Source organism: Gopherus evgoodei, chromosome 5, assembly GCF_007399415.2.
Source record: "Gopherus evgoodei ecotype Sinaloan lineage chromosome 5, rGopEvg1_v1.p, whole genome shotgun sequence".
Classification (NCBI taxonomy): Eukaryota; Metazoa; Chordata; order Testudines; family Testudinidae; genus Gopherus; species Gopherus evgoodei.
The window spans coordinates 134,519,006-134,538,748 of record NC_044326.1 but is presented as its reverse complement, the minus strand read 5'-3'; the positions used below and the strand labels follow the sequence as shown (position 1 = coordinate 134,538,748).

General features: G+C 48.1%; 1 protein-coding gene across 2 annotated transcripts in view; it reads right to left on the bottom strand.

Annotated features, from left to right (window-relative positions):
* Window positions 1-219: 219 nt before the first annotated feature.
* The window catches only part of PRAG1 (PEAK1 related, kinase-activating pseudokinase 1), a 52,556-nt gene continuing 33,032 nt past the window's right edge, over window positions 220-19,743 (bottom strand). For both annotated transcript variants that reach the window (XM_030565267.1, XM_030565266.1), the window contains exons 4-6: window positions 18,223-18,380; window positions 9,199-9,863; window positions 220-1,558 (exon numbers count right to left, since the gene is read on the bottom strand). In XM_030565267.1, coding sequence (XP_030421127.1) covers window positions 521-1,558; window positions 9,199-9,863; window positions 18,223-18,380 — 1,861 coding nt within the window. In that variant the 3' untranslated portion in view covers window positions 220-520. The remainder of the gene's footprint in view (window positions 1,559-9,198; window positions 9,864-18,222; window positions 18,381-19,743) is intronic.

The window sequence follows — 19,743 nt, the reverse complement described above, 5'->3', positions numbered from 1 at the left end:
TACAGCCTGAAAACCCACACAGTGAGTCCGGCTCTTTTCTACTGGCATTTTGCACTGCTGCAATTTTGGTTGCATGGGCAAGAGAACCGTGTTGCAAAACTGGAGATCATTTAATAAGCAAATTGCCTCAAACCTTCCATCTTTTATGGGGAATAAAGTTTGGTTCCAACAGGGATCGATGCCTAACATGAAATTCAACACAAACTTGTTCTGCTCGATAGGAAACATACATATGCACAAGTTTTTATTTGCCTAAAGAGTTACCATACCAAAATAGCAGGCAGCCGGTTTTTGTTTGTCTGCAGTTTATGGTATTCAAAACAATGCAATTAACCTGAAATGTACACAGATTTTGTTTTGTTTTGTTTTTTGGGGGGGAGAAAGATTGCATCTTGTTCTTAGTAAGTGATCTGCCATCAGTGTGAAAGTGACTTGTACCATTACTGGTGAGTGAACATCAGCCTTAGAAACATCTTTCATTTTCCTTGTTGCTGCTGCTCGGTTCGCAATGCTTTTGAGATCAGAGAAGCTGAAGGAGTTTCAGTGTGTTAAAGAGGGAAGCTGGGTCTGCAGACGCTAAATACTGACAGCAGAGCCAGTCCTCCAGTTCGACACTCCGCTCAGTGTCCACTGCCCTCTCTGCAAATTTCATCATCAGCAGAGCGCGTTTCAAGTCGATCCAGTTCTGGAGAGCACCGTAGAGGGCTTCTTCGTGGTTAAGAGGCTGGTCTGTTAAATCTTTCCTGGGACCCCAGAGCAGACACTGCAGGATCCGTTTTGCCTCTGTGATGCGGACGCGTTTGATCGGGTCGGCTTCCAGCAACAGATGAGCGAGTTGCTGGAGTCCGCGGGAGTAAATGGACAGGCTGGGGAGTGGGGGGAGGTCGTCCTGGCTGTACTCCTGTTCCCTGAGATGGGCCCTCACCTCAAAAGGGTTGGGCTGGTGGAGAAGTTCATAGATGAGGATGCCTGTTTGAAATTCATCAACCTTTTTGTACTGAGAGGCCGACACAATCTCTGGGGCCAGCCGGGCCTGGCTCTTTTTCAGTTTGGAGTCCCCGGCACCCAGTTTTTGCTTGGCCTTCAAAAAGTTGCTCACAATGATCCTGGGCAAGTGCTTTTCATCTTTGGTTTTACTGCAGCCAGTCAGAGGCTTGCAGTGAACTAGCAGCAAGTTTTCCAGACAAAGATCTCTGTGTATGATGCCATGCTCCTTCAGATGCTCCAGGCCCTGGCAGAGCTGGAGGAGCAGGAAGCACACCCGCCGCTCGTACACCTCCGGCTTGGTTTGATGGCAAGTTGCCGCATCCCTCATGAAGTCGGCTGCGGTTTGGTGGGGCACTTCACGGGTGATGACGACCACGCAATCCCGCTCGCTGGCAGAGCAGGAGAGGCCAGGGCCATCCGGAGAAGTGCTTTTTGCTGCGTCAGAGGAGAGCAACATGCTGAAGGGTACAGAGGCTATAAAGTGCCCACAGTCCTGCTGGATGTTGAAGTGAACTGGCACCGAGGGGCTGTGGTACGAAGCAGACACTTTGGATTCTTGAGTTTTACAAATCTGTGAAGAGAAAACAAGAGATAACGGGGTTAGGACTGTCACTCACCCAGTCTCCACTGCTTGGCAAAATGTGCTCCAGCAGCGGTGCCTCCAGCTTATCAGGAAATTGTTCCTTCAGGGCATAAAATATGGACATTAGAACAGCCATATGGTGGCAGACCAAGGGTCCATCCAGCCCAGCATCCCATCTTCCAACAGTGGCCAATGCCAGATGCCCCAGAGGGGATGAACAGAACAGGGCAATTATCACATGATCTTTCCCCTGTTGCCAAGTCCCAGCATCTGGCAGTCAATGGTTTACGGACATCCAGACGGGATTGCATCCCTGATCTTCTTGGCTAACAGCCATGGATGGACCTATCCTCCGTGAACTTTTCTCATTCTTTTTTTTTAACTCAATTACATTTGTGGCCTTCACAACTTCCCCTGGCTATGAGTTCCACAGATTGATTGTTCATTGTGTGACGTAGTACTTCCTTTTGTTTCTTTTAAACCTGCTGCCTATTAAATTAATCAGGAGACCCCTGGTTCTTGTGTTATGAGAAGGAGTAAATAACACTTCCTTATTTACTATCTCCACACCAGTCATGATTTTCTAGATCTCTATCATATCCCTCCTTAGTCGTCTCTTTTCCAAACTGAACAGTCCCAGTCTTACTAATCTCTTCTCAGAAGGAAGCTGTTCCATATCCCTCAGCATTTTTGTTCCCCTTCTCTGTACTTTTTCCAATTTTAATGAATCTTTTTTGAGATGGGGCGACCAGAACTGCATTCAGTACTCAAGGTGTGGGTGTACCACGAATGTATATAGTGGCATTGTGATATTTACTGTCTTATCATCTACTCATTTCCTAATGGTTCCTCACATTCTGTTCGCTTTTTTGACTGCTGCTGCACATGGACCAGATGTTTTCCGAGAAATATCCGTGATGACTCCAAGATCTCTCTCTTGAATGATACCAGCTAATTTACGGCAGAGGAGTCCAGGGCTGTATGCACAACATGACGATGGGCAACAGCCTGTTGTCCCTGCTCAGAACGCTATTGCAGTTCAGAGCATTCACTCATCTTTCCCTGCCCCTCTGCATCTTTTGTGCTCACCATCCTTCTGGCCAAAGGGGCAGAAATAGGAGATGGGAAAAGCATGCTGAGTTTCCATAGCTGATAGAACACAATACCTTCACTGGGTAATTGTAAGGAAAGTCAGAGACAAAATACCCAGCTTAAAATGTGGGTCTACGAACAGTTTGTTCTATTGGCCACTAAACTGATCATAATACCTAGTGCTTTACAGACAGCAGCTAATCCTCAGCACACTCCAGAGGTATGGCAATATGTAGCACTATCCCCATTTCACAGACAGGGAAACAAAGGCTAAAAAGTTGATGAAGCAGTGATGTCATGGGACCTGGGTACATACACACTTCTCCTCGGACATGCTTAAAACCCCATTTTGTCTTGCAACAGAGGCAGGGCTTTAGCTATATTGAACCGGGGTCCTCAGAAAGGATTGATTTTGTAGTGAAGACAGGATCCGAGTGACCTGTCTAAAGACCACAGAGGGACCCGAGGCCAGTTTTTCAAAGGTACTTATGTCCTAAAAATATAGACAGGTGCCACTATCTGGCCATTGGTGTGCAAACCAGGATTAATCTCAGGAGTTCCTGCCTTCCAGGGCTACAGTCAGAAATACATCTCTCCCCTATAAGCCCTAAAACTATTTTCACTGTTCCTTCTCCCACCACTTGCTTCACGTCTGCCTTGCCTGTACTAGTGAAGCACTGAAATGGTGGCCAGAATAGCCGGCGAAAGGCTCTGGTATTGGCACAATGGCGAATCTAAGCAGCCAGCAGTACAAAACCAGCTCAAGTCAATGGCCCAGCTTCACGCCAATACTCATGACAAAAAGAAAACTGAGGACTATAAAGAGAAAACAAACATCAGTGGAATGACTGGCAAAATGAAGAACAAAAGAACCAACCTAAAATGAAAAGGGGAAGCATTATGTAGGTTCCTGGCCCACCACCCTGGTGAAAGTTCACATAAATCTACACTCAACTTATTTTTTTTTTCATTTTCAACTTTCCCATTGTGAGAGCAGGAATAACTGCAGAAAAATAGGTTTATCGGAGCAACATCCATTAGCCCCGCAACAATTACAGGCCTCTCAGCGTTTCCATTGTAAGCCCTTTTATGGAGGGATTTATTGAGACTTCAGCCACGTGAATTCGCTCTGGGTTGGAACTTAGCACAGGAGGTTTCAAACCCTGGAGCAAATTCTTCTCTCTCTTGTAAAATGGGGGCAAACCTGGACACGACGACATCAGTTTTGTCATCTAAGTTACTATGAGGGCAAACATAACGAAGTAGGACTTAGAGGGCTGAGGTTCTGTCGTGCTCCTGGCAAAATACATTAAAACTCAAAATTCTGCAGGGCATTAACTCTAGTGACCAAGTACTGTGGGGAAGAGCTATTTAAAATCGATTGTTTTCTAAGTAAAAAGGTTCTGATGTGCCTGCCCATTTATGCTGTTAAAGGATGTTTTCAAGGAAACTAGCCCATGGATATATTATAAATTAACGCACGACCCTATAGAGCTTTAGCATCAAAGAGCTACAAAGGAAGGACAGGACAGGAGCCGGAGAAGGGACGTGCCGCTGCTTTCAGGAGCCACTTGCGGTAAGCGCTGCCTAGAGCCTGCACCCCTGAGCCACGCCCCACCCGTGCCCCAACCCCCTGCCCCAGCCCCGATCCCCCTCCCGCCCTCCTAACCCCTCGATCCCAGCCTGGAGCACCCTCCTACATCCCAAACTCCTCATCCCCAGCCCCACTCCAGCCAGAGCCCTCCCCCACACCACACACCCCCTGCCCCAGCACAGAGCCCCCCCTTGCACCCTGAACGCCTCATTTCTGGCCCCACCTCAGAGCCCACATCCCCTCCTGCACCCCAAACCCAAATGTGTGAGCATTCACGGCCCGCCATACAATTGCTATACTCAGATGTGGCCTTGGGCCAAAAAGTTTGCCCACCCTTAATAACTCTGTTATAAGTAGCATACAGAAAATTGATATGGGCATTTCTTTTTTAATTGCAAGCACCGGCCTGTCTGCTCAGGGACTATACAACAACTTTTCCTACATGGCACTGCAATCCCAGGCACATTTTGCACAGACACCCAAGATTAGGTGCCGATCCTGTCACCTTTACTCCCACTGGAAGGGGAGATAGGACTGCTTACTAGAGTGAATGGAGGCAGCAAAATCACGCCTCAATTTGGAGTGTTAAGGTTTCTCCTGTGTCAATCATGCCAGTTGTGCTTCAACAGATCACAGCAGGGCCGTCCCTAGCTATTTTGGTGCCCTACTCCTCCTCCCCCTCCATGGCTGTGTGGGGCCCCACGCCTCCATGGGGGAGAAGTGCGGGGGGGGCTGGCGCCAGGCCTCCACAGGGGGTGGGGTGGGGGGGTTGGCTAGCCCCAGGCCTTTGTGGGGGACGGGAGGGAGGGGTGCTGGTCACTTCCTGCGGGAAGTAGAGTGACCCAGCCCCAGCCTGCTCTGCTCCCCTGGCTCCCAGGCTTGGGGGGAGGGGAAAATGGCCCCCCAGCACTTGCCGGCAACGCGGCTGGGAACCAGGGGAGCGGAGCAGGCTGGGGCCTGGTCGTTCTACTGACTGGTGAGTGCAGGCCCGACCTTCTGGAGTACTCAGGGGGCCCTGGGGAAGAGCCGGAGCAGGGGCTGGAGCACGTGGTGCCCCAAATTTCCTGGTGCCCTGCGCAGCTGCATACTTTGCATATGGGTAAGGATGGCCCTGGAGCACAGAACTGTGTCAGAGATATGGTGAGCACGACATGAAAGCTCGAGATAAGATCCTGTCTCTAGATTAGCACCAGGTGCCTGCACAAAGGTATAAGCCAAGGCAGGAAGCATATTTTGGCTTGATTTCTCAGCAGTCAGTGTGACTCCTGTCATAAACAGATAGCTAAGGGTTAATGTCTCTTTCACCTGAAGCACCTGACCAGAGGACCAATCAGGAAACCGGATTTTTTCAACTTTGGGTGGAGGGAATTTTGTATCTGAGGTCTTTGTCTGTCTGCCTGCTTTCTCTGAGCTTTGGAGAAGTAGTTTCTGCTTTCTAATCTTCTGTTTCTAAGTGTAAAGACAAAGAGATCAGATAGTAAGTTATATGGTTTCTTTTCTCATGTCAAACCTTAGTCCCAGATTTGGACCTTAGCGTCCAAAATATGGGGGTTAGCATGAAAACCTCCAAGCTTAGTTACCAGCTTGGACCTGGTACTTGCTGCCACCACCCAAAAAATTAGAGAGTTTTGAGGCACTCTGGTCCCCCTGAAAAAACCTTCCCTGGGGACCCCAAGACCCAAATCCCTTGAGTCTCACAACAAAGGGAAATAATCCTTTTTCCCTTCCCCCCTCCAGGTGCTCCTGGAGAGATACACAGACACAAGCTCTGTGAATCCAAACAGAGTGACTCCCCCTCTCCGTTCCCAGTCCTGGAAAAAAAAGCACTTTCCTCTTCACCCAGAGGGAATGCAAAATCAGGCTAGCAAATCCAAAACACACAGATCTCCCTGATTTCTTCCTCCCACCAATTCCCTGGTGAGTACAGACTCAATTTCCCTGAAATTTCCCAGTAAAGAAAACTTTAACAGGTTTTAAAAAGAAAGCTTTATATAAAAAGAAAGAAAAAATACATACAAATGGTCTCTCTGTATTAAGGTGACAAAATACAGGGTTAATTGCTTAAAAGAAATATGAATAAACAGCCTTATTCAAAAAGAATACAAATCAAAGCACTCCAGCACTTATATTCATGCAAATACCAAAGAAAAGAAACCATACAACTTACTATCTGATCTCTTTGTCTTTACACTTAGAAACAGAAGATTAGAAAGCAGAAACTACTTCTCCAAAGCTCAGAGAAAGCAGGCAGACAGACAAAGACCTCAGACACAAAATTCCCTCCACCCAAAGTTGAAAAAATCCGGTTTCCTGATTGGTCCTCTGGTCAGGTGCTTCAGGTGAAAGACATTAACCCTTAGCTATCTGTTTATGACAACTCCAGATGAGTGTGTGCACACGACTGCTCACACGTGCGCTTGCGCGCTATAATCAATGCCAAGAACGCAGCGCAAAGTTTTGGCTCTGACTGCTCAGCAGACACTTGGCTCCGCTAAACCTTTCAAACTGTCTGGCTTGTCCAGGTCTAATTTTAACTGCAAGTCAGTAGCCTCTTTCCTGTTTGAAACCCTGTGCAATACTACAATAGGCCTGGGAAGGAACCAGCCAGCGGCTAAGCCTCCCAATTACTGTCAATCAGTCATATCCTAATAATGAAAACGAAAGGACTCTGGAAAATTGCTGAGACACACTTTGCACCTTTCTCTGTCTGCTCTGGCTCAATCACAGCACCATACTGTCTGCCAGGCTCACAGAATAAATGCACATTCAAGATGGGGACACAAGTACAGGCCTGTTATGTAAAACAAAGAGTTGTTTCCTTCTTTTACAACAACTCCCCCCATGCTAAGCACACACTGGGACTAAGAAGCAAGTCAGATTGTACAGACAACAGAAAAGTCTAAATTCTTCTTAGTGAATCAACCCAGGGTGACCCCACTCTGTGCTATGCACTGAAAAGGGCTATTCCAATTCGCTGGACAGACTTTCCTTTAGGGGGAAAGGTACAAATGAACCTGGACTTATGCACGGTATAGTAAAACCTGCATGTTTCCACTGTAAGCATTGATCCAGGGGTATTATGACTAGCATTCAGTCTATAACTATATTCGGCCTACTTAAAATCCTCTGGTTAAATTAGGTGATGAACGTTTGATTTGTTTGGAACGTTAATTGCAAATGTATCTTGGCCCTTTTCAACTAAAACGTCCTTGGAGGGGTTTTCAGTCTGGGTAACTCTTCAGGGTGACACTTTTTTGGTCTGAGCATTGTTTTCCATTTTAAAAATAATGGTAGCAGAACAGTGTGTCGCTGGAGTTAAGGGCTCTGTGGTTATGCTCTAATCCTGTCAGGTCAAATTTTATGGCCGCTCGAGTGATCTTACACGTGTCGCGAGATGGGGATTACTTTACATACTTCCTGAGACTCCCATTGCCTGCTACGAGCTTTGGACCAGTTCTTATATTATGGTACCTTAACTGTGTCTTGAACTCTGCAGGGCTGTTGGCATGAGGGCTGGGAGCATCAAAGAAGCCTAAGTGAGTTAGACACCTTATGTTCCTTTGAAAATCCCAGCCTAGCAGATCAGTAGAAGGACTATTACCCAGAGCTCAGCAAGCCTGCGACAGGCAGAGGCCCTGAGGATCTGGGCTCCCTTTCTGCAGGCCTTAGGGACTGTGCAGCAGGGGCCAAATATCAAGATTATACAAGGAGAAAATTCAGCCCCCCTCCCCCAACACTTGAGTGCTTTGGGATGTGTGGGCTGCATCAGGCTGCATCTGTCTCAGATTAAGAAAGCCAAACTTTCTAGTCTAAAATCTGGCTCTCAAACAGGCACACTAGGATATGTGAAAAGAGACCGGACAGTTTTTATGTTACATGTGTAAACTTTTTATTCAGATGGTAAGTAAAGATCCCTCTATCAATTCCTGTGGCTCATAAGGTCTTAATACAGATAGTGCTGAGATAACACATGGACTCAAAGGGGTCTTGGACAGACGCCGTCAGCCAGAAAGGAAACAGCCTGCCTTTTATGTGACTTTTAATCAGCTTGTGTATGTTGGAGGCAGACAGGCCTAGCACAGAGTGAAAACTGATCCTCATCACTATGCAATAAAGAGAAAATATTCTGCTAATTGAAGACCAAACTACTGCTACTATTTCATTTTAAGTCCCTACCAACGAATGTGTCACTGGTCTTTGGTACAACCACACGAAGCATGATTTCTCTGATATGAGCTTAGCAAGGGAGATCATGTTGGTGATTTATGAAGGCATTACTTAAACACTACATCCATTTGTGGAGTATCACCCTGGTTAACTCTGAGACAGTCAAAGCCAACGATTCATAAAACATGACACCATAGTCTGATGGCAATTTACCAAGGTTTTACCATCTATTCTAAAGTCCAGGCTTCGCTTACATCCAGAAATAGCCTCTGCATTCTAAACAGATAGCATGCTCTAGAGGACAAGCATGGAGAGGAGAATTCAGGAACTCCTGCATTCCAACCAAGCTCTGCTACTGACTTCCTCTGTGGCTGTGGATTGCCTCAGTTTCCCCACATATAAAATGGGTATATTATCACCTACCTCCCAAGGGTGCTACGGTTGTAAAGAACATGCAAGTGCGAAGTATTATTAGTGAACAGCAATGCAACTCTCTGAGGAACACTCCGTTATGCTATAGCTGTCCAGAAACGGATACAGCAATGAACCCTCATGGAATTGCATACTGGAAGGGTTACTGTCTGGAAGTTAAAGCTATTGGCTTATACAGCTCTGCTTCACATGCTGTCAAGGCCTGGAATAATTTCCCAGAAATGGATGTCAATGGATCAGTGCCCAATTTAGTCCACAGTGTCCAGGGGCTATATTCCTGTTCACTACCATGTAAGTGATCAGAGAGACAGCAAAAAAGCCAATGTCAATAAAGTAAACGTACCTTCACTGCATAGGTGCTGGAAGGGTCCTTCGAGCAGGTGGCACAGTAATAGATGGCATCCCCAGAAACACAGCAGGGCTTGTTGCATGCCAGCTTAAAAAGAGACCAGTTGTTCTCATTGAAATGCAGTTCATTTTTCTGATCACGCATAAAACAGTCTTCACATTTCGCAACGAGGCGGCGCAAGGATTCTGCATAAAGCCCCCCTAATTTGGCATACACCCCCTCCTTGCTGTCAATATTGCTGAGCAGATTGTGGAGCTGAAGGCTGGAAACTGAGGAAACCTGGCTGGACACACCGAGCTGACAGGATGAAAATGGCGGCAGGTTTCTGTTCTGGAGGCAGGCGCTACTGCTCTTGTTCGAAGTCGGATCGCAATGGCCATTTCCTTTGCAGGCGTTTTCCAGAGATTCAGAGGAGGAGAATGCGTGGTGGTTGCGTCCCACGTGAGAGGAGTAGCCGAACGGGGATTCCCTTCGGACACAGACGTTGCTTTCGGAGTGACTGATGTTCAGTCTGGGGCTGGTGGGATTTGCTGTTCTACCCAGAGAGGCTTGGCCCCAGAAAAAGCCATCAGGTGATGAAACCGCTCGGCTTACTGTTTTCTTCTGTGGCAGAGGGGGTGGCTGTAGAGGTGTGCCCTGAGACCTGTCCTCATTGGAGCCTGCGGGGAAAGGAACAGAAGAAAAGATTGGCTTTTCAGTGCAAAAGAGAGAGTGGCTCTGGTCAGATGATTGCCTAGAAGACATAACTACAATAACTGGCTTTATGAACCAGTGCTCCCAGCTTGTTGCTTATTAGCATGGATGCTCCTGCTGTAAAACAGGAGATTTGCTGTATGGTAAGTAGCCAGAGCGGAGGCTCAGTACATTAGCAGCTCTAAATAGGTTGGTTCCTAAGAGACTAGGAAAGGTGGCTGTACAGGGAGCTTTGTACCAGAGCCAACAGCCATCGCCAGGAGGTGCAAGCTACCCTCGTGGAGTGATGATCAGTTCAGCGTGGCACACGTGGGGTCAGACTGTTCCTATGAGTGGCAGTGGCAGGGCTGGCCTGATCGAGGCCTAGTGTGGCCAGCTCTTCACAGCATGTCACCAAGGTTACAAGCTTCGGCCTCAGCCTCTACTCTGGTTAGTACAGACAGCCTCCTGCTCCCATACCCAGCATCACTCACTTCAACGGAGCTCTGAACAGACATGGGCGGCTTTCCACACACAGCAGGGCTGTGGTCCACATACGCACCCCGACGCATGCCTGGGGCAAGCAGGAGAGGAGAGGTGGATCCATGGCTCTCACCCATCTTGCATGGTCCATGGAGCCAGCTCAGCCTGTTGTGGGCAGCTCTGGGACTGATTACACCTTCCTTGTAGGAGGGAGTAACTGAATGGGCGGCTGGGAAACACGCATGGGCCATGTGGTTTACAGAGAGCCAAAAGGAAACACACCATCCCCATTTCCCCACAGCCTTCCCGAAGGCAATATTCTGCTGTAACCACATATCCGGTTCCTCCCGCCAATCTGCAAAAGCATGCAGTCACCTGCACCCACACCAGGCAACGAGAAATTCCCCATGGCGTTCTGTCCCCAGCCAGCATACTCAGGGCTGGTCAGCCTAGAGCCAGCATCAGGGGCTCACGTGCTTCTCAGCTATGAACAAACACGAGGCAAAGTTTGGCCCACTGTTGTCAAAAGACCTTGATAGCGCACATGCTATTGCAATGGAGAGTACAGAGGTGTAACTGAGATAATTCAGCATGTGTTTCTCTATATCATGTGAAATACTGCGCCACAGGGCGCAGACTTTTACAGCAGTATTGTTGGTGTCACTAGGCATAACCCTAGGTAACTTGGGTGGGTGGAAGACCACGAGTGTCGATGAAGCCCTCCTGCACTAGGCCTCAATGAACCAATGTTCCTCCATGTTGAACTTTAATCAACCTAAAATGCCAGCAGCTGCGAAACTGTGGTGTAAGCAGTAAGCTATCAGGGGCAGCACAGCCCAAATTAGTTTAAAGCAGTAGTGATAAGGCCTGTGCACTTTTAGCAGAAGGACAAGATAATTTGCAGAAGGAAAACTTACTAACGAGCTGCCGTGGCCAAGATTACTTAATGCACCTGCTCTTACGTAACTGCTACGGGGGGGGGGGGGGGGGGGAGAAGAAAAAAAAAACTTATAAAAAGGGAAAAGCCGTTTGTGTAGGGGTGCATGATTTGAGGCGTTCGTCTCCTTGCACTGCTTTGAGATCTCAAATAAACTTTGCTTGCTTCTCCACCCTGGTGTGTGTTCATTGGCGCTTTGCACTCTGGGCAATGAACCACTGTTGCTTGCCTCGGGCACCCTCTGTGTCGGCAACAGTATTATTTGTGTTTTACAGTGGGACAGTGTATTGTACCCGCCAACAATATACTGTTCATAGAGAAACATTTAACATACGACAGTCCAGGAGCCACAGCTCAAAACTCCAGTTTTAAATGTGAAATCTCAATTGCTGGAGCAAAACACCCTCCAAGTACTTAGACTGGCTACCCCTTTTCGAATCTAGCTGTGTTGCAAGCCAGCTAGTTAAATCATAGCTACATACCTTGTGGAGACCGCTTCTCAGATTTCTTGAATGTCAGGTTAAAACAGCCCCAACAACACGTAAGCATCATTTGCATGGGTCACTATATACTGTCATTAGAAACCCCAGAGAAAAACATAGGGCTGCAGCAGGCTCAGTTGATGTATTTCCCCCCTTATCTGCATGCCTTTCCCCCTCCCTCCCAAAAATGGGAACCAAAGATCGCTGTCAGGAAGGGGTTAATAATTTTAACTGATCTGAAACAGTATTTTCTCTCTGCATTTGTGTTACAGGCATCTGTTCCCCTATGATGTCCCAAAGAGAGTCCCAGCTCATACCCCATTGTCTCTGCACGGAGAAAACCTTCCACGTGCAGCTCTCCTTCCCTTTGCCTGCAAAGGGGGCTCTGCTGTGTATGCAGCAGCATTTCTTGCCCCTTAGTCAGGGGTCTAAGCTGGGGGAATGGGGTGGAGACAGGATGGATTGGAGCAGGACTGGGCTGGCTGGAAGCCGTGCAAGCTTCCCCCTACCCCCGGGAAGCTACTCAGAGGATAATGCAGCCTGAAGCTTTATCATCTTTCCCAAAGGGCTCTTCCCCCCACCACAAGGAGGCCCTGGTAGCATGGCACCACCTGAGCTGCATTGCTACGGACCCTGGGGTGGGCACGAAGCCTGGTGCAGAAACACAGAACCTCCAAGCCTGGCTTCCCACAGAACCCAAGGGCCTGTCTATGGGAGGTGTTCATAGCCCTTTCAGTGAGACCATGCAGAGTGGAGGTAGTGATTATCTCTGCCTGAGACCCCTCCCACGGACTTTGGGTGCTCTGGGAACTCTTCCTGGGGCACTAACGGTACACCTACACTGCGAAAAAAAACCCAAACCACACACCACACCCTGCAGCAGTAAGACTCAAAGCCCGGGCTCTGGCCTGAGCAGGAACGTCTACACTCCTACATTTATCCCCACAGCAAGAGCCCCACGAGCCAGTTAGCTGACCCACGCTCTGAGACTCGCTGCCGTGGGGTTTTGTTTTGCAGTGTAGACGTACCTCAAGGGGTTTCTTAACCCGCTGTGGTTACAATGACTCGTGATGTTTTTAAAACCTCAAGAAGTCCTACAAGATAGCTGGCTTTGAAACCCCGATGTGCACAATACGATTACACCCAAATCCAATGCACGTTGCCAACTGGTTAATTATTGCAAATCAGGCATAATGGGATACCTACAGTGTAAGTGATTTTATCGGATTTAGTCAATGGTGTTTGAAAGGAAGAGGCTGATGTTCGACGGTAGTTTGAAGAAACACTGTGGCACTTTTCCCTGTGCTAGCTGCCAAGACAGTAGTAAAGCTGGTCGCTGGGAAACAGCTAACCTGTGAAGTCACTTTGAGGAGTTCAGAATGACATACTGAAGGATACTTGTTCAGCAACCACCATCCAAACAAAGCCGGTTTAGTTGTTACGCGACAGTAGCTCAGTAATTAAACAGGCTAGGCGAGGCAGAAGAAAGGAGAGCCTGACTCACGTTACCCACAGCATTGTCAGAGTAGCGCGAAAGAGGTGACACACTGAACTCCGCGGCTTGCCCCACGCAGGACAAGGTTCAAGTCTGGAGGGGAGGCACAGGATTCAGCCGACTCCACCCTGCTGCAAAGTCCTCCACTGACTAGTCCGCACAGTCTCAAATCTATCTGCTATAAGAATGGAGTTCTGTTCACACGCTGCTGCCGAACCATGTGCGCGCACCAGATTGTGGATCTTGGCACGCGGCTCGTTTCAGGCAGCTGTACTTTATGAATGTTTTCCCAGCTCGTTAAAACTGGCCAGGAGTAAGGCTGCTCGTTTGTCATGGGGAAAAAAAGGGAAAAGTGTTTTATCACAGCAAAAAAATGTACGAGTAATCATCATTCAGAAAAGATGAAAAATTATAGCACAGGATATTTGAAGGTTAAAGTGTCGTGGGGAATTAGGAGAATAAATATCTGTACTGACAATATAAATATTTTGAAATAATTGAAGACTATGTTAAAAACTTCCTAAACTGCCTAGCCCTGTGTGTACACACAGCCTGATCTGTGCAACCTCATGGCAGAGTTTTGCTCACTGTGAGCTGAGCAGCAATAAAACCTGTTTCCTCTTTGAACCTGGTTCCAGGTTCCAATGCTGACATTAACAGATCATTTGCAGATTATGGAAGTGAAACACTGGCCACCTATTCATTTCTAGAAACAAAAATTCATGCAACTGGTGACAAAGCAGAGTGGTAATGAGATAGAGCACTTTTCACGTGTAAGCTGCTGATTCAGGTGCAGCTAGTGACAGAGCTGTTACCTTTGATAGCCTTTCGGTGGCCTGTATGAAGTAAATTTAGCAGTCCCAGTTGTCTACTTTGCAGGTGCATCCCCCATCATAAGTACTCGCTGGTACTGAAGCAATTACTGCAGGCCTAGAGATGGTGCTGCTAGGCCCCAGGGAAGGCACACTGGGGTGGGGGCAATGTGAACATTCATTCACAAGGCTGTAAATCCAGCAGCTTTCTGGACTCTCCGGAGGGAGTACAAAGAGGCCAACACTTTTCCGGAGGAAAATCCATTTCTGTATTGATGATTTTAAAAGGGTTAACCAACTCTCACATGTGTATGGGAAGCCAAACCTCAGAAAGAGAAGGCCTCCCATTCACTTCCTTTGTGAAATGCAGGGACAGGTTTCCCTACCAGGGAGCGTTTGTGTCACCAGCCACCCACATCACTTCTTTAGGGCAGGAATCACCACCCTGCTGGCATCCTCCTCTCACTGGCAATCTGGGCATTGTCAATCAGGCTGATGGGCTACTGGCAGAGATCTAGGAAGGTAAGCACAGGGGCCTACCTGCATTATACATACTTGGCTGTCCTGTTGCTGCAGAATTCACTGCAGAGCCCAAGCCTTCTAATACATTTGTGCTCCAGAGTTCAAGCTTGCATTAAAAAAAGGAGAGGGTTCAATTCATTGCCCTGCCTGACCAGCGGGGAATACCCCTGTAGTGAGGCAGCCTGGTTCCCAGCTGCCACGGAGGGGGACAAGTCTCTCCAGATGCCAAAGTGGGCGGAGTCAGTGGAGCTTGTGCCCGCCCCCAGAGGTCAAGGCGCAGGACAGCAAGTACAAAAGCCCAACCCCAGAGCTCACTAGAGGCCCGGCTGCCGGAGAAGCCAGACACCTACAGCTCAGATCCCGGTTGCGAGACGCCTGCAGCTTGCGGCCGACCCGAGGACGGGCCAGATGCTGACCAGACCCTGGAGAAGCTGGTAAACCTGCCGCTGGCAAGTTACCCAGAGGAGTTGCCAAGCCCACTGCTCGCCAGGTACTCAGAGGAGCCCATGGTGCTTGACTCCTTGGAAGACTTTGTCCAGATGCAGATACCTCCAGAGGGGGAGTTAGGAAGTAGCCCGGGGGCAGCCGACCCTAGTCTGGGTGCAGCACTGCCAGAGCCCATGTCGGTGTGTTGTGGCCAGGACCTCCATTGACTCAGCAGTGGGTTTTCTGCCGCTGCTAGGGCCCCTGGCTGGGACGCAGCGGAGTGGGTGGGCCTGCGTCCCCCGTCACTCAGTGTGTGGGTGGCCTCTCTCAGGCCCTTCAGTTAGGACCTGGGCCTGTTACTGAACTGTTTGCTCAGCCCCTGCCTGAGGGCCTGAGCCCCTGACTGTTTGCCGCCCAGCCAGGCTAATTCCCCAATTCACCGGACCTAAGTAGTGAGGCGGCCTGGCTCCCCGTCGCCCTGGAGGGGGACAAGCCCTTGCCGAACCCCTACAATCCCCAACTGATGTATGCTGCAAGAATGACTACACAGCCTCTCCTGCAGCCCGCTGCACAGGCACATGCCCAGTGCATGAGGCATTATTCTGGGGACATTCTCTGGCCTGTGTTATACAGGATGTCAGACTAGATGGTCACAACAGGCCTGTCTGGCCTTGGAATCTATGCTGCCCTCCTGCTAATCTTGGCTACTAGAGGGTCTCATGGGTGCTGCTGCGGTTGAATGTAGTTTAGATTACTATCATGGGTTATTAGTTATGTGGCAGTATTGCCTAGAAGCCCTGACCAGTGCTAGGTTCTGGACAAACAAGTCATGAAAAGACATGATAGTCCCTGCCCCAGAGAGCTTACGACGTCAGTAGGGTAGAACAGGCCTGAGGCTGCTCTAACCTGAGCCAGGGGCTGGCTGGGAACCCAACTAGCCCAATAATCCGGGGAGCCAGAACCTGCTTAATGCCACCTTTGCCTCACCCTGTTGGGGCCTGTGTTGGCCAAAGCTTGGCCGCACCCAGGAATCTGGCCCTAGGTTTCTTGCCCTTCTGATTGCAAATAAATCCTTCAAACAGAGTAAACCAATGCAGTTTGGTTTGCTTGAGTCTGCAGACAGCCTGAAATCAGAGTTCTGAGAAGTGTGACCTGCCCCATTCACCATAAAGGGAGCTGTTAACTTTGAAAGCTAATGATACAACAGGGCTCAGGCTGGAGGGAGCTTGCTGGCAACAGAGGCTGTCTCAACTTGCTGATCTACTTAAAAAGGCAATGTACTTAGAGTGTCGTCAGCATACTTAAAGGGGCAATGCGCATCTCTCTCACACACAGTGTGTGTGTCTGTCTGCCCTCCCTCCATTTGTGCTGCCTTGTAGAGTGTGAGGCTATATTAACAACGTGTTAACCCTTGAGGGATCAGCTGTTCTAGATCATTTAGCAGTAAGGCATTCCCTGGGAAATATCCCACCCCCTGACTCCACCACCTCAACCAAGCTTCACAATCATCATCGCTGTGTATAGTATTAAATTGTTTGTTTAAAACTTATATTGTGTGTGTATATAGACAGACAGATAGTCTTTTGTCTGGTGAAAAAAATTTCCCTGGAACCTAACCCCTCCCCCCCTTATTTACATTAATTCTTATGGGGAAATTGGATTCGCTTAACATCGTTTCGCTTAAAGTCGCATTTTTCAGGAACATAACTACAATGTTAAGTGAGAAGTTCCTGTATCCAGTAAATGGCACAGAGTATACTACACTGACTGGATTGTACACTTCAAAATGTTCTTTAATAAACACCTCATTCTTTTAATTTATCTGAAGCTAGGGCAGAGCCTCCAATTGATTGCACCGGACCACTGTGGAATGCATGGCTTTTGCCACTGAATTTTTGGTCAAGCGTGTCTGGAAATCAACTGGATCTTGATTATTCCTGCTCTGGCCAATGAGCTCTGCTCCTCATTTCTATTAGCCAAAAAAATCACTCTCAAAACATTTGTTTTAAATGTCTTAAGAAAATTAAAATTCCTTGCGTCACTGGAGTGAACAAGGAAACCTCTTTCCCCTTCTGTTCACATCTGACAGCTATAGGTTGAGAAAGCACAAGTCTGACATGCAATAAGATTTTTTTTCCTTTTATAATTTCCTGGCACTCTCCCCCCTCTTAAATTCTGAGCAAGGACTGGGAAAATGTCATTTCCAGACAACTAGTCTGAATTTTATCGCTATGAATTGTTGCTTCTGGAGAAGCAGAACTTCCATTACATGAAGATGGCGATTTGCAAAGGAAATAGTTGCTGGACTGTGTAATGTGTCAGTACATGTCTAAGTTAAATATACTTAGGGAAAAAAATGACTTGGCAGAATATCTACTTTTCAAAGAAAATCCAAACTAATGAAAGGGCACTTCCCCCCCCCACCGCCTTCAAGAAATACTTGTGCGCTCCATGCCATGCTAACCCCTTTCCCTCTCAGTATATTTGGTCTCCTTCAGTAGAGCTACAGGAGGTACTCTGTTACCTCGACAACCCACTGAGGCAATCACTTGTCAAAGATGAATGACCCTCTGTATCTTTGGGAGGAGGTGTAGGATTGGCTGGTCTCAAGTAAGAAAAACAGCAGCAAGAATGATTTTGGCATTGGTCAAATAGATTGTAAAAACCGTGCTGCTCCGAGAGAATCAGTAAGAGTTAGGAGAATTGGACAGCTCAGAGGCTGGTAACGGAACACATCATCTTTCACCTGAGATCACCAGCTTCAAACCCAGCACTAGTCTGCTGTGCCAGAGCGTCGTGGCTGCCTGGTGGGCCGGGACTGTGAAGACAGCAGGTGGCCTTCCTCCCAGACCATCACAAGCAGCTTGGTCATCCTTGTCAGCAGGCTCAGCAGAGAGGGCAGAGGCCAGATCCTGCTCGCATTGACATCAAGTGAAGCATTGCCACTGACTACAGTAGGAGCAGCACTGGGTCCCACGTAGGTATGGAAGCCTAACTGCTCTCTAGAGCTGGTTCCTCCAGGTCAGGGCTGAGCTATACAAAGACTGGTGTAGGGGAAGTTCGTGCTGCCGATGTCGTACTTGTTCTATGGTCTAGATACTGCATGAACAAGGGATTTCAGCTTTCGGGCTGTGGAGAGCCCCTCCATGAGCCCCCCCCCCCGCCACACCCGAGCAAGGTTTAAATTACCTTCATCACTGGCAGTCCTTGTGTCAGAGTTGAGGCTGTCTGTGGAGCCAGCCACGAAGCTGACGTGGATCCCTCGGAAAGGTGGGCTGAGGCTCTCTGAAGAGCCATTGCTAACCTTCTCCAGCTCAGAGCTACTCTTGTTCATTTTCAAAGCGTGCCTAGAAAGTTAAACAACAAACGGAATCATTGCGTGTCTGGGGAAGATGCATCGCTGCACTGTTCGCAGACAAACATCAGCCCGGTTTGGTCTGATTTCTTGTTCCTGCAGTAAAACCAGGGAGGCAGGGTTGTCCTGTTCATTACTGTAGAAGCCATACTTGGGCACCTACACATGCACATTTCACATGTATTAGCTGCCCAATATAGAACAGACACACTTCCCCTGCGGTGGGGATCTCTCTTTGGGGAGGATCTCTTCTGCATGAGCACACTGCCGGGGAGGAGGTCAGAGCTGGCCTGCAGGCACAAGGCCCTGGACCCAGTGGGTACACCTGGCTAACATGGGCCCTTGTGCACATTGGAAAAAAAACCATTTTGTTATTGCCCTGGTGTGACAGAATGCAACCCCAGTGTCCACACCCTACACACTATTGTAATAATCTTTGTGAAAAATTGGTCTTGTGAGGTATCATTTGAAAACCAATCATTCACTGGTCAATAATATGATGAAATGTAAGTAGCAACATTCTAGGTAAAGTTATGAATTCCCCCTGAATGGTTGTTGGTAGCACATGTTCAAATCCACGCAGCCCCGGTTAGGCAGAACTGGTCAAGCAGGTCTTAAAAGGAATGTGTGTTCACCTCCATTTACATATATGGAATAAACAAAGCCCTTGAGCCAGCAAGGGGGAAACAAGGCAAATCTACATATTAGCAGACAGCAGCATGAAACCTCTTTCACCACCAAACCTCTTGACTCCAATCTCACAGCGGGAATGAACTTTATCTAGGGGTAACCCACAGGAAAAAGCATTTCCAAGGGTGACCGGACTATACAAGTGAGGGGCAAAACCATCCCAAGTTCTCTCTCCCGATCCATCTCTCCACTTTTCACCTAAGAAAACAAAAGAAACAGCGGTTGGACATTGGGAAGGGATCTTGACCTCAGACTTTGTCAGCAGCGTTACTGGGGATTTGCAAGAATTTCACCTTGAACCAAGTCTAGTTTAAGATTAGAAAGCATGTTCTCTTGATTTCTCTTGTAACTATTTCTGATTGTAATGCCTTATACTTATACTCACTTAAAACCTGTCTCCTTGTAGTTAAATAAACGTGTTTTATTCTTTAATTAAAACAAACCTAGTGTCGTGAATTATTTGGGTAATTCCATTTAAGGTAGCAGGCTGTCCTATACTGATCCCGGCAGAGGGGCAAGGGACTCAATATATCTGGATTGTCCAGGAGGGGACTGGAGAGTGCAGAACACACAATTTGGGCAGAAAATCCAGGATTGGGAATGTGTCGGGGTCTCCCAGTAAGTAGGCACCAAAGGCTGCTGGCAGCCAGTGTGTGGTTGGTGAC